Raw genomic sequence first — 12,810 nt, 5'->3', positions numbered from 1 at the left:
TTAGCTGTTTAATCTGCGCAGTTAGATTGATCTAGTTAACTAGATAACGATTTGTTTCACAGTGTAATCTTCACGTGCCTTAACTAAAGCACTCTCTAAGCTGAATCACCTCTAAATTATTTACACTTTATTCACTTCGTGTGTTTTTAGGAATCCGCTAGCTTAGTGCAGCTACTAGCTCTTAGCCGGTTTAGCATGGTGGCTTCTCCTGTCTCTCCCGCACTTTTCTGCTCTGGGTGTGAAATGTTTAGTTATTCTCAGCCTCCTTTAGCAGTAATGGTACTTGTAATAAGTGTAGCTTATTCGTAGCTTTGGAGGCCAGGCTGGGCGAATTGGAGACTCGGCTCCGCACCTTGGAAAATCCTACAGCTAGCCAGGCCCCTGTAGTCGGTGCGGACCAAGGTAGCTTAGCCGCCGTTAGTTTCCCTCTGGCAGATCCCGAGCAGCCGGGAAAGCAGGCCGACTGGGTGACTGTGAGGAGGAAGCGTAGTCCTAAACAGAAGCCCCGTGTACACCGCCAACCCATTCACATTCTAACCATTTTTCCCCACTCGGCGACACCACCCACCGAGGATCAAACTCTGGTTATTGGCAACTCTGTTTTGAGAAATGTGAAGTTAGCGACACCAGCAACCATAGTCAATTGTCTTCCGGGGGCCAGAGCAGGCGACATTGAAGGAAATTTGAAACTGCTGGCTAAGGCTAAGCGTAAATTTGGTAAGATTGTAATTCACGTCGGCAGTAATGACACCCGGTTACGCCAATCGGAGGTCACTAAAATTAACATTGAATCGGTGTGTAACTTTACAAAAACAATGTCGGACTCTGTAGTTTTCTCTGGGCCCCTCCCCAGTCGGACCGGGAGTGACATGTTTAGCCGCATGTTCTCCTTGAATTGCTGGCTGTCTGAGTGGTGTCCAAAAAATGAGGTGGGCTTCATAGATAATTGGCAAAGCTTCTGGGGAAAACCTGGTCTTGTTGGGAGAGACGGCATCCATCCCACTTTGGATGGAGCAGCTCTCATTTCTAGAAATCTGGCCCAATTTTCTTAATCCTCCAAACCGTGACTATCCAGGGTGGGACCAGGAAGCAGAGTTGTAGTCTTACACACCTCTCTGCAGCTTCTCTCCCCCTGCCATCCCTCATTACCCCATCCCTGTAGAGACAGTGCCTGCTCCCAGACCACCAATAACCAGTAAAAATCTATTTAAGCATAAAAATTCAAAAAGAAAAAATAATATAGCACCTTCAACTGCACCACAGACTAAACAGTTAAATGTGGTCTATTAAACATTAGATCTCTCTCTTCTAAGTCCCTGTTAGTAAATGATATAATAATGATCAACATATTGATTTATTCTGCCTTACAGAAACCTGGTTACAGCAGGATGAATATGTTAGTTTAAATGAGTCAACACCCCCGAATCACACTAACTGCCAGAACGCTCGTAGCACAGGCCGAGGCGGAGGATTAGCAGCAATCTTCCATTCCAGCTTATTAATTAATCAAAAACCCAGACAGAGCTTTAATTCATTTGAAAGCTTGACTCTTAGTCTTGTCCATCCAAATTGGAAGTCCCAAAAACCAGTTTTATTTGTGTTATCTATCGTCCACCTGGTCGTTACTGTGAGTTTCTCTGTGAATTTTCAGACCTTTTGTCTGACTTAGTGCTTGGCTCAGATAAGATAATTATAGTGGGCGATTTTAACATCCACATAGATGCTGAGAATGACAGCCTCAACACTGCATTTAATCTATTGTTAGACTCGATTGGCTTTGCTCGAAAAGTAAATGAGTCCACCCACCACTTTAATCATACCTTAGCTCTTGTTCTGACTTATGGTATGGAAATTGAAGACTTAACAGTATTCCCTGAAAACTCCCTTCTGTCTGATCATTTCTTAATAACATTTACGTTTACTCTGATGGACTACCCAGCAGTGGGGGAATAAGTTTCATTACAGTAGAAGTCTTTCAGAAAGCGCTGTAACTAGGTTTAAGGATATGATTCTTTCTTTATGTTCTCTAATGCCATATACCAACACAGGGCAGAGTAGCTACCTAAACTCTGTAAGTGGGATAGAGTATCTCGTCAATAGTTTTACATCCTCATTGAAGACAACTTTGGATGCTGTAGGTCCTCTGAAAAAGAGAGCCTTAAATCAGAAGTGCCTGACTCCGTGGTATAACTCACAAACTCGCATCTTAAAGCAGATAACCCGTAAGTTGGAGAGGAAATGGCGTCTCACTAATTTAGAAGATCTTCACTTAGCCTGGAAAAAGAGTCTGTTGCTCTATAAAAAAAAGCCCTCCGTAAAGCTAGGACATCTTACTACTCATCAATAATTGAAGAAAATAAGAACAACCCCAGGTTTCTTTTCAGCACTGCAGCCAGGCTGACAAAAAGTCAGAGCTCTATTGAGCCGAGTATTCCTTTAACTTTAACTAGTAATGACTTCATGACTTTCTTTGCTAATAAAATTTTAATTATTAGAGAAAAAATTACTCATAACCATCCCAAAGACGTATCGTATCTTTGGCTGCTTTCAGTGATGCCGGTATTTGGTTAGACTCTTTCTCTCCGATTGTTCTGTCTGAGTTATTTTCATTAGTTACTTCCTCCAAACCATCAACATGTCTATTAGACCCCATTCCTACCAGGCTGCTCAAGAAGCCCTACCATTATTTAATGCTTCCATCTTAAATATGATCAATCTATCTTTATTAGTTGGCTATGTACCACAGGCTTTTAAGGTGGCAGTAATTAAACCATTACTTAAAAAAGCCATCACTTGACCCAGCTATCTTAGCTAATTATAGGCCAATCTCCAACCTTCCTTTTCTCTCAAAAATTCTTGAAAGGGTAGTTGTAAAACATCTAACTGATCATCTGCAGAGGAATGGTCTATTTGAAGAGTTTCAGTCAGGTTTTAGAATTCATCATAGTACAGAAACAGCATTAGTGAAGGTTACAAATGATCTTCTTATGGCCTCAGACAGTGGACTCATCTCTGTGCTTGTTCTGTTAGACCTCAGTGCTGCTTTTGATACTGTTGACCATAAAATTTTATTACAGAGATTAGAGCATGCCATAGGTATTAAAGGCACTGCACTGCGGTGGTTTGAATCATATTTATCTAATAGATTACAATTTGTTCATGTAAATGGGGAATCTTCTTCACAGACTAAGGTTAATTATGGAGTTCCACAAGGTTCTGTGCTAGGACCAATTTTATTCACTTTATACATGTTTACCTTAGGCAGTATTATTAGACGGCATTGCTTAAATTTTCATTGTTACGCAGATGATACCCAGCTTTATCTATCCATGAAGCCAGAGGACGCACACCAATTAGCTATTGTCTTACAGACATAAAGACATGGATGACCTCTAATTTCCTGCTTTTAACTCAGATAAAACTGAAGTTATTGTACTTGGCCCCACAAATCTAGAAACATGGTTTCTAACCAGATCCTTACTCTGGATGGCATTACCCTGACCTCTAGTAATACTGTGAGAAATCTTGGAGTCATTTTTGATCAGGATATGTCATTCAATGCGCATATTAAACAAATATGTAGGACTGCTTTTTTGCATTTGCGCAATATCTCTAAAATTAGAAAGGTCTTGTCTCAGAGTGATGCTGAAAAACTAATTCATGCATTTATTTCCTCTAGGCTGGACTATTGTAATTCATTATTATCAGGTTGTCCTAAAAGTTCCCTAAAAAGCCTTCAGTTAATTCAAAATACTGCAGCTAGAGTACTGACAGGGACTAGAAGGAGAGAGCATATCTCACCCATATGGCCTCTCTTCATTGGCTTTCTGTTAATTCTAGAATAGAATTTAAAATTATTCTTCTTACTTATAAGGTTTTGAATAATCAGGTTCCATCTTATCTTAGGGACCTCATAGTACCATATCACTCCAATAGAGCGCTTCGCTCTCAGGACTGCAGGCTTACTTGTAGTTCCTAGGGTTTGTAAGAGTAGAATGGGAGGCAGAGCTTCAGCTTTCAGGCTCCTCTCCTGTGGAACCAGCTCCCAATTCAGATCAGGGAGACAGACACCCTCTCTACTTTTAAGATTAGGCTTAAAACTTTCCTTTTTGCTAAAGCTTATAGTTAGGGCTGGGTGTTAGTGTTTCTTTCTCCTTTTGCTCTGTATGCACCACTCCGCATTTAATCATTAGTGATTGATCTTCGGCTCCCCTCCACAGCATGTCTTTTCCTGGTTCTCTCCCTCAGCCCCAACCAGTCCCAGCAGAAGACTGCCCCTCCCTGAGCCTGGTTCTGCTGGAGGTTTCTTCCTGTTAAAAGGGAGTTTTTCCTTCCCGCTGTTGGCAAGTGCTTGCTCACAGGGGGTCGTTTTGACCGTTGGGGTTTTTCCGTAATTATTGTATGGCCTTGCCTTACAATATAAAGCGCCTTGGGGCAACTGTTTGTTGTGATTTGGTGCGATATAAATAAAATTGATTTGATTTGATAAATAAGGTTGTTGTTCCACTAAACACGGCAGTGAACCTGTAAACTTAATAAGTGAGTGATCAGAGACCACTGATGTAAGAGGCATGATGTCAATATTCGTGACAGCAATACCACGTGCGAGAACCAGATCCAGGGTATTTCCACTAATGTGCGTCGAATCCCGAATGCATTGCCAAAATCCTAATGCATTTCAATTTCCATAAATAATTTGCAGAGGGGATCAGAAGGCTTATTTATATGAATGTTAAAGTCACCAATGATCAGAATGTTATCTACACTAGTTGACAAGTTAGAGATGAACGCACCAAATTCATCTAAGAATCAGAATATGGGCCAGGAGGCCGATATATGGTGACAAAGTAATACGGCTGATTTTTATTCTTCTGACCTTGGTAATGCATAATAACCTGAGCAGAGCGGAGAATCAGATGCTCAAACGAGTTTATATTTATGACCCTCAACAGCTAATAAGCTAAACCTAGATATATAAATAGGAGCAACACCCCCGCCTTGCTTTGCATCACGAGGGACATGACTAAATGTATATGCTGGTGGGCAGGCCTCATTTAAGGGGAGGACAGCTGTAGGTTTAAGCCAGGTTTCACATTACCCAATCATATCTAAGTGATGATCAATAATTAATCATTAATCAACAATGATTTTGAGGACAGTGATCTTAGTTAATGAGACCAGTCTAAGGACCTCAGTGGGGTTGACAGTTGAACTGCTTGGGTTTAAGGGTGGTTCCAGAGTAGCATATATAAGATGCCTCGAAGTAGGTTTAGGTTTGAGACATTCCACGCGCATTGTAGGTAGTAGACACGAAGTCTTGCAACCACTGGGCCATCCTCAATTTCAACATTATCCAATATAGTAAGGGTATTAAGTTTGCAAAGCATAGCCCTCTATGATTTTTATGGTTATGTCTTAACAGGGAAAAGAAAATAACATTTGACACAAGTAAAGCTGTGCCTGCAGTTCACCAATATGACTTTTAGTTCTCAACAACACTGATTTGGGTTTAAATTTTATTCTTTTTCACTTATATACGTAAATGGGAAACGTAGTAACACAAATTTTTCCATCCAGTGCTGACATCACCATTTCTGGGCTAATTACCATTTACGTGTCATGCTAAATAAGCATGAAGATTTGACTACTACAAGCGTGTTAATTTCAGTTCAGCATTTTTTTTGCATGAATATTTCACACTAATGTAACAGAAGAAGCCATAAATTACATATTTCGCAGGCTAGGTCAGAACAAAAATAAACATATGGAGTTTGCATGTGGACAGTTTGAAGTAAATTCATCCCAAAAATAGATCTTAATTTGTGTGAAATAACTTAAATCGTGTCAACTGACAGTATATTAATGGAGAATATTGCTGCCTGCTGTCAAAAATACAACTTCTAAGATGAAAAATTTACCAGGGGTGTTAGTTTTTACCCAAGGCCAAACTATGGTCATCGGGTGTGCAAAGACTTTGCGTTTGTCTGTCCGTCCGTCTGTGCTCAGCACATGTCCAGTCCTATTCCTGCCAGGGTCTTCAAATTCACATGGAACATTCCTGGGACACAGACCTGGACAAGTTCAAAGATGGCTCACCTTTGACCTATTTTAAGATGTAAAGAAGTCCATTGTTTCCTATTTTTATGCTCATACAGCTGAGGGTAATTTAGCATTCCGTTATATTTTGTACATATGAGGATTAAAAACAAAGTTTCCCTTTTGGTCTTTCTCCTTGAACCAGGCCCCCTTGGATTTATTCTTGATGAAGCTGTCTCATTGTAAATCGTCTCCCCACTGCAGAACAACGTTTACATTCATGGTTTGCGGTGTAGTTTCAACACAACATGGTTGTTTTCAGAACACCACGACCTTTACTGTATTAAAATCGGGAACAATCTGCTGCACTGTACAATCAGTGGCTCTTGATAAATGGGATCTCACATTACATTTATTTTTCAGTCTCAAAATGTTTGGGATGAAGATGTGAAAAGCATGACTTCATATCCTTGATGGCGTCTCAGAGACGTTTCTATCGAATTTAAAAGAATACCTTATTCTGGCAATACACACCTGAAATTTGACCTGGATCACTCCAGAAAACACGAGAAAACAAAAGGGAAAATGTTGCCAAGATGGGAAAAAAAAAATTGCCTTCCGGTACCATGTAAAACTCACATCACTGTGTAACCTTTTACTTATATAGCTGAACTGTGCTGGGTTTCTACATTCTTGGATTGCACATTATTCTAATAGGTTATGTTTTGTGTTGTGGTCTATGGGGAGGGGGGGTGCTGCAGGAATGTTGGGAGCACCCTTTGGTTGAAAAAGATGATCTTCTACGGAGCTGGAGGAGATGCCTACCACCATGTGCTCGTACACAGATCCTGGGGGTGCAGCAGTGTTTGGAGTTCTTGCTGGGTTTTTCCATAGTTTGGGTTCTGTCAAACACTGGGGATCTGTGTGCTGTAGCTCAGACTCTGCTGCAGGGTCATTGATTGGAAGCTTCATTGGGGTGCTGGTTTGTGAGGCATCATTGACAAATGATTAGTGGCTATGGCCATCAGGAAGAAGGCTAAGGTAAGCAGCTAACTGTGTCTCAGTTGTTTTAAAAATAAGTTTCTGTATATTTACTGAAGCAAATATGCCCTGTTGACCTCTGTTGGAGTTTTCTTCATGCATAGTCCAGCCTATATTCAGTGGTGACAAGATGTGGTTTACTCAGAGTTTTACTTGCCCCATAGTCTTACATTGTATATCTGTTTAGCCTGTGATGTTATTAGCCTTCTACCACAATACTGGGCTTTTTTTTTTCTTCTTTTGTGCTGATGTGAAAAGCAGAACCTAAAAACTGAGGTTAAAATAAATAAAAAATTCCGGAGTGTCCCTTTAAAAGGAAAGGGAATGGGCATTGTGGTCATAAAAGTCATGTTATTGTGCCCCAGCAGCAGGTCTGAGACCCCTGATCACATATCAGACACTTTGACTCACGGTTTGAAATGTTAAAAATAGCGTTTAAAAAGATGAAGTGCTGTTTTTCCCTCTATTCGGAGGCACAATGGTCGGTGTTGTTGCGTGTCGCTTCTCCTCCTTTCTCCACTCATCCATCCATCCGCGCGTGCGTCCCCTCCCTCTCCTCCACACGCACGCACGCACACCGCTTTGCGCATCGCCTCCTCCGGCATCATGACCAACGACTCCCCGGAGGCAGAGAGCCGAGCTCCGTGCCGAGGAGGCCGGCGAGGAACCAAGCGGACGACGACGTCACCATCCTGACGCCCTCCATGGATTTACGGCAGAGTAGCCGGAGTCGAACCAGCAGCAGCACCGACGCCGCCGCCAGCCTCGCCTCCTCCCTGGAGATGAGCAGCTCCTCGCTGGAGCTCAGCATCCGGACGCGGATCTTTAAGATCATCGTCATCGGGGACTCGAACGTGGGGAAGACCTGCCTGACCTTCCGCTTCACCGGCGGCAGCTTCCCCGACAAGACCGAGGCCACCATCGGCGTGGACTTCAGGGAGAAAGCTGTGGAGATCGAAGGGGACCATCAAGGTAAGAAGATGATCAGCAGAAACACAAAGACAATGTGCGTGCAGACTGCATTCATCAAATAATACATTTCTATTTTTACAGGGTTCAATCAAACATGTCGTTTCAACTCAAAAATACGAGTGAAAGAGCTGCATTAAAATCCTACATTTAGTGGGAAAATATCATTTGTTCTTTCGACATGATTTGAATCAAGAACAAGTCATGTTAAAAGAACACATTTTATGATAACTGGACAATATGGAAAATGTTCCTTATTGTTTCGATATTGTTTATTTGAAGGGATGTTTTTTGTGTCGTTTTCCTCTTTTGTTATGAGACAATTTTTGACTAAATCCATATCACATACTGGTTTACATGAAATAGTTATATTTAGCCGCATTTTTGGTTTGTCGATTACAACCCTTTTATGATGTCAATTGATTCTTTTCAACTTGCTTCTGCACAGGAGCTTGATCTAAAAGTGTTTGATTACTCTGAACACAAATCTCATAGCATTGATTACAATATAGATCCGGATAGTTTTTTCTTAAAAATACTACTCATCACTGCAGTTACTTTACCGAGAAACAACTTAAGGACTGTTCCATGATAAACAGTTCTTTCTCCATTATACATTTTAATAGTAGAAGTCTTCCTATGAATTTGCCCAAAATTCAGGATTGTTTAAAAAGTGTCAATAATCCCTTTCTGTCATTGCGGTTACAGAGACATGGTTGAGGGATGAGCACATAGACACGGTCCAGTGTCCCGTCGAGATGAGGTTCCTCGCGTAACTGCATATGTGTGCACTGAAAAAATTACTTGATGAAGTTCGCTTATTTTGATGGGCAAGTAAATGTATAAATTGTTCATCCGAACATAGTAATGTATAAAATCTACTCACTATAAAACGATAAGTATTTTTAATCTGGAGTTAGCTTATTTGGACAGGCAAAATATACATATACATACATTTGCTCCTAACGTAAAATACAGAAAATGTTTTACTTACTAGGCTTTTGCCTTACAATATAAAGCACCTTGGGGCAACTGTTTGTTGTGATTTGGCGCTATATAAATAACATTGATTTGATTTGATTTAGGCTATAAATACACTGAATACAATTAATAAAAAAAACTTTGACGGAAAAAAACAAAATGTACATGCACAGTTGCACGTCGAGCGAGTTACATCATCTCCACATGTGCAGTTACGTGAGGCACCTCATCTCGATGGGTGACATCTTCAAGTCTGGGGTAGAGCAATGTGCGCATGCGCACACGTGCAGTGACGCACCTCATCTCGACGGGACACCGGCTCGATGGTTATAATCTTTTTGTTATAAATAGGATGAATAAAAGGGGCGGTGACGTGGCACTTTACATCAGTTCTAGTTATGTTTTAGAATTCATCATAGTACAGAAACAGCATTAGTGAAGGTTACAAATGATCTTCTTATGGCCTCAGACAGTGGACTCATCTGTGCTTGTCCTGTTAGACCTCAGTGCTGCTTTTGATACTGTTGACCATAAAATTTTATTACAGAGATTAGAGCATGCCATAGGTATTAAAGGCACTGCACTGCGGTGGTTTGAATCATATTTATCTAATAGATTACAATTTGTTCATGTAAATGGGGAGTCTTCTTCACAGACTAAGGTTAATTATGGAGTTCCACAAGGTTCTGTGCTAGGACCAGTTTTAGTCACTTTATACATGCTTCCCTTAGGCAGTATTATTAGAAAGCATTGCTTAAATTTTCACTGTTACGCAGATGATACCCAGCTTTATCTATCATGAAGTCAGAGGACACACACCAATTAGTAAACTGCAGGATTGTCTTACAGACATAAAGACATGGATGACCTCTAATTTCCTGCTTTTAAATCAGATAAAACTGAAGTTATTGTACTTGGCCCCACAAATCTTAGAAACATGGTGTCTAACCAGATCCTTACTCTGGATGGCATTACCCTGACCTCCAGTAATACAGTGAGAAATCTTGGAGTCATTTTTGATCAGGATATGTCATTCAATGCACATATTAAACAAATATGTAGGACTGCTTTTTTGCATTTGCGCAATATCTCTAATTAAAGGTCTTGTCTCAGAGTGATGCTGAAAGCTAATTCATGCGTTTATTAGGTGAGAGCATATTCACCCATATTGGCCTCTCTTCACTGGCTCCTGTTAATTCTAGAATAGAATTTAAAATTCTTCTTCTTACTTATAAGGTTTTGAATAATCAGGTCCCATCTTATCTTAGGGACCTCATAGTACCATATCACCCCAATAGAGCGCTTCGCTCTCAGACTGCAGGCTTACTTGTAGTTCCTAGGGTTTGTAAGAGTAGAATGGGAGGCAGAGCCTTCAGCTTTCAGGCTCCTCTCCTGTGGAACCAGCTCCCAATTCAGATCAGGGAGACAGACACCCTCTCTACTTTTAAGATTAGGCTTAAAACTTTCCTTTTTGAAAGCTTATAGTTAGGGCTGGATAGGTGACCCTGAACCATCCCTTAGTTATGCTGCTATAGACTTAGACTGCTGGGGGGTTCCCATGATGCACTGAGTGTTTCTTTCTCTTTTTGCTCTGTATGCACCACACTGCATTTAATCATTAGTGATGGATCTCTGCTCTCTTCCACAGCATGTCTTTTTCCTGGTTCTCTTCTTCAGCCCCAACCAGTCCCAGCAGAAGACTGCCCCTCCCTGAGCCTGGTTCTGCTTGAGGTTTCTTCCTGTTAAAAGGGAGTTTTTCCTTCCCACTGTCACCAAGTGCTTGCTCATAGGGGGTCGTTTTGACCATTGGGGTTTTTCCGTAATTATTGTATGGCCTTGCCGTACAATATAAAGCACCTTGGGGCAACTGTTTGTTGTGATTTGGCACTATATAAATAAAATTAATTTGATTTTGATGTATATAAGTGCATTTAAAAAATACATTCCTAGTTAAAAAGCCAGATACTATTTGTGTCCATTGATGTGTCAATGGAAAGAGGCCTGGTGGACAGTGGGCAGTATGTACAAATAGCACAATTGTGCAACGCCAAAGGAAATTACTAAGATTGATATAAATGACCATTTTAACTTGCTTTCATTTTTAATATGTTGTGTATCTGTGCTTAAGATTAACTTAACCACTGACATGGTTGTTTACATTCTTATAGCACAGAGGACAGCAATCATTATTTGTAAATGACCAACTTGTTTTTTCTTCTTTGACTAATCTCTCTGCACATCTTTTACTTCCTCCTGAGGTGGACTGTGTTGCAACAGGGCTGCCTGATCCAGAGGTTTCCTGGAGCCTCCCAGATGGAACACTAATCAACAACGCCCTTCAATCAGATGACAGTGGACTTCGCAGCCGTCGCTATGTTATATTCGGAAATGGAACCTTACTTCTCCAACAGATGGGCAAAAATGACGAGGGTGACTACACTTGCTATGCGAAGAACAAACTGGGCAAAGATGAAAGAAAAGTGAGTGTTAAAGTGGGACCAAATGCTCCACGAATCAGATCAAAATTACAGTCTCTGGTGAGGGTGAGGTTGGGAGAGTCAGCTCAGTTGAACTGTGAAGCAGTTGGTGAACCTGCTCCAAGAATCATTTGGATCTCACCTCAAAAGGAAGTTATACCAGTGTTATCAGACAAATATCAGATTCTGGATGGTGGACTGCTGGTGGTAAAGGACATGACACTTGGAGATGAAGGTAACTATGCCTGTGTGGCCAGAAATTCTGCTGGTGATGATGTGAAAAACATGAAACTGGAAGCTGAATTACAGGAGCCCTTCATCAGTGGTGTAAAAGGGAGGAGTACCACAAAAGTATTGGCAGTTTTCTATCAAACTGCACTTCTGGATTGCAAAGTCAAAGGGAAACCCGAACCAAGACTCTGGTGGGTAACACCTTATGGTCACTCTCTCCCATCACCGTATGTTGGTGGACGCTTCCAAGTCCACCAAAATGGAAGTTTAGAAGTGAGAGGGGTAAGGAAAACAGATGAAGGGCGGTATATGTGTTTGGCTAAAAACCATCTCGGGGAAGCCACACTTTTAGTTGACTTAGATGTGGCATCACTGGCCGAGAAACCGAGCTTCGCACTTCCAAACATTGAAATCTTATCAATTAAGCAAGATGGCAGCAACTTAATATTGGAATGTCCTGCTCGTGGAAAACCACAGCCTGACTTTACATGGGTGCTACCCAATGGGACAATATTATCACCAGCCATTAGACTCCAACGCTTCATCCATCATCCAGGTAATGGAAGTCTGCAGATTTTTCACCCAGCTGCAAGCGATAAGGGAGTGTATCGGTGCATAGCAAAAAATGTAGCAGGCCAAGCGGAGAAGCGTTATGCCCTGGAAACAGGCAGGAAACCAGTGCTTAGAGGATCTACAGGTATGTTTTCGTGGATGGTTGACGGAGAATCTGAATCATTTTCACTCAGACAACATAGTTCAGCAGTACCATAATTTCCTGACTATAAGCCGCCACTTTTTTCACACGCTTTGAACACTGCGGCCTTTACAATTATGCAACTAATTTATGGAATAGGGAAACAGTCTGGAGGGCAACCGTACAGGTGGTGATGGGCAAAAGAACAATTGGGCATGCGATTCAAAACAGAGACCCCAGGTGAGTCCGGAGGTCGGCCGTGGAGCCCATAGTGGACTAGTGGGGAGTCAGTAGGCATATGGAAGAAACCAGGGGAAGACACAGGGACTAACACATCGGGAACACAGCACCCCTGATCAGGAACCAACTGCCAGTGACCGG

The 12,810-nt window shown here is 41.5% G+C and overlaps 1 protein-coding gene across 1 annotated transcript in view; it reads left to right on the top strand.

Moving 5' to 3' along the window:
• si:ch211-159i8.4 (matrix-remodeling-associated protein 5) overlaps positions 1-12,810 on the top strand; it is a 186,914-nt gene that overhangs the window by 166,844 nt on the left and 7,260 nt on the right. The window contains exon 15 of the mRNA XM_034181951.1: positions 11,286-12,432. Coding sequence (XP_034037842.1) covers positions 11,286-12,432 — 1,147 coding nt within the window. The remainder of the gene's footprint in view (positions 1-11,285; positions 12,433-12,810) is intronic.

This window comes from Thalassophryne amazonica, chromosome 11, assembly GCF_902500255.1.
Source record: "Thalassophryne amazonica chromosome 11, fThaAma1.1, whole genome shotgun sequence".
Lineage (NCBI taxonomy): Eukaryota > Metazoa > Chordata > Actinopteri > Batrachoidiformes > Batrachoididae > Thalassophryne > Thalassophryne amazonica.
Note: the sequence above shows the minus strand (reverse complement) of the source record. Positions and strands in the feature narration are given on the sequence as shown.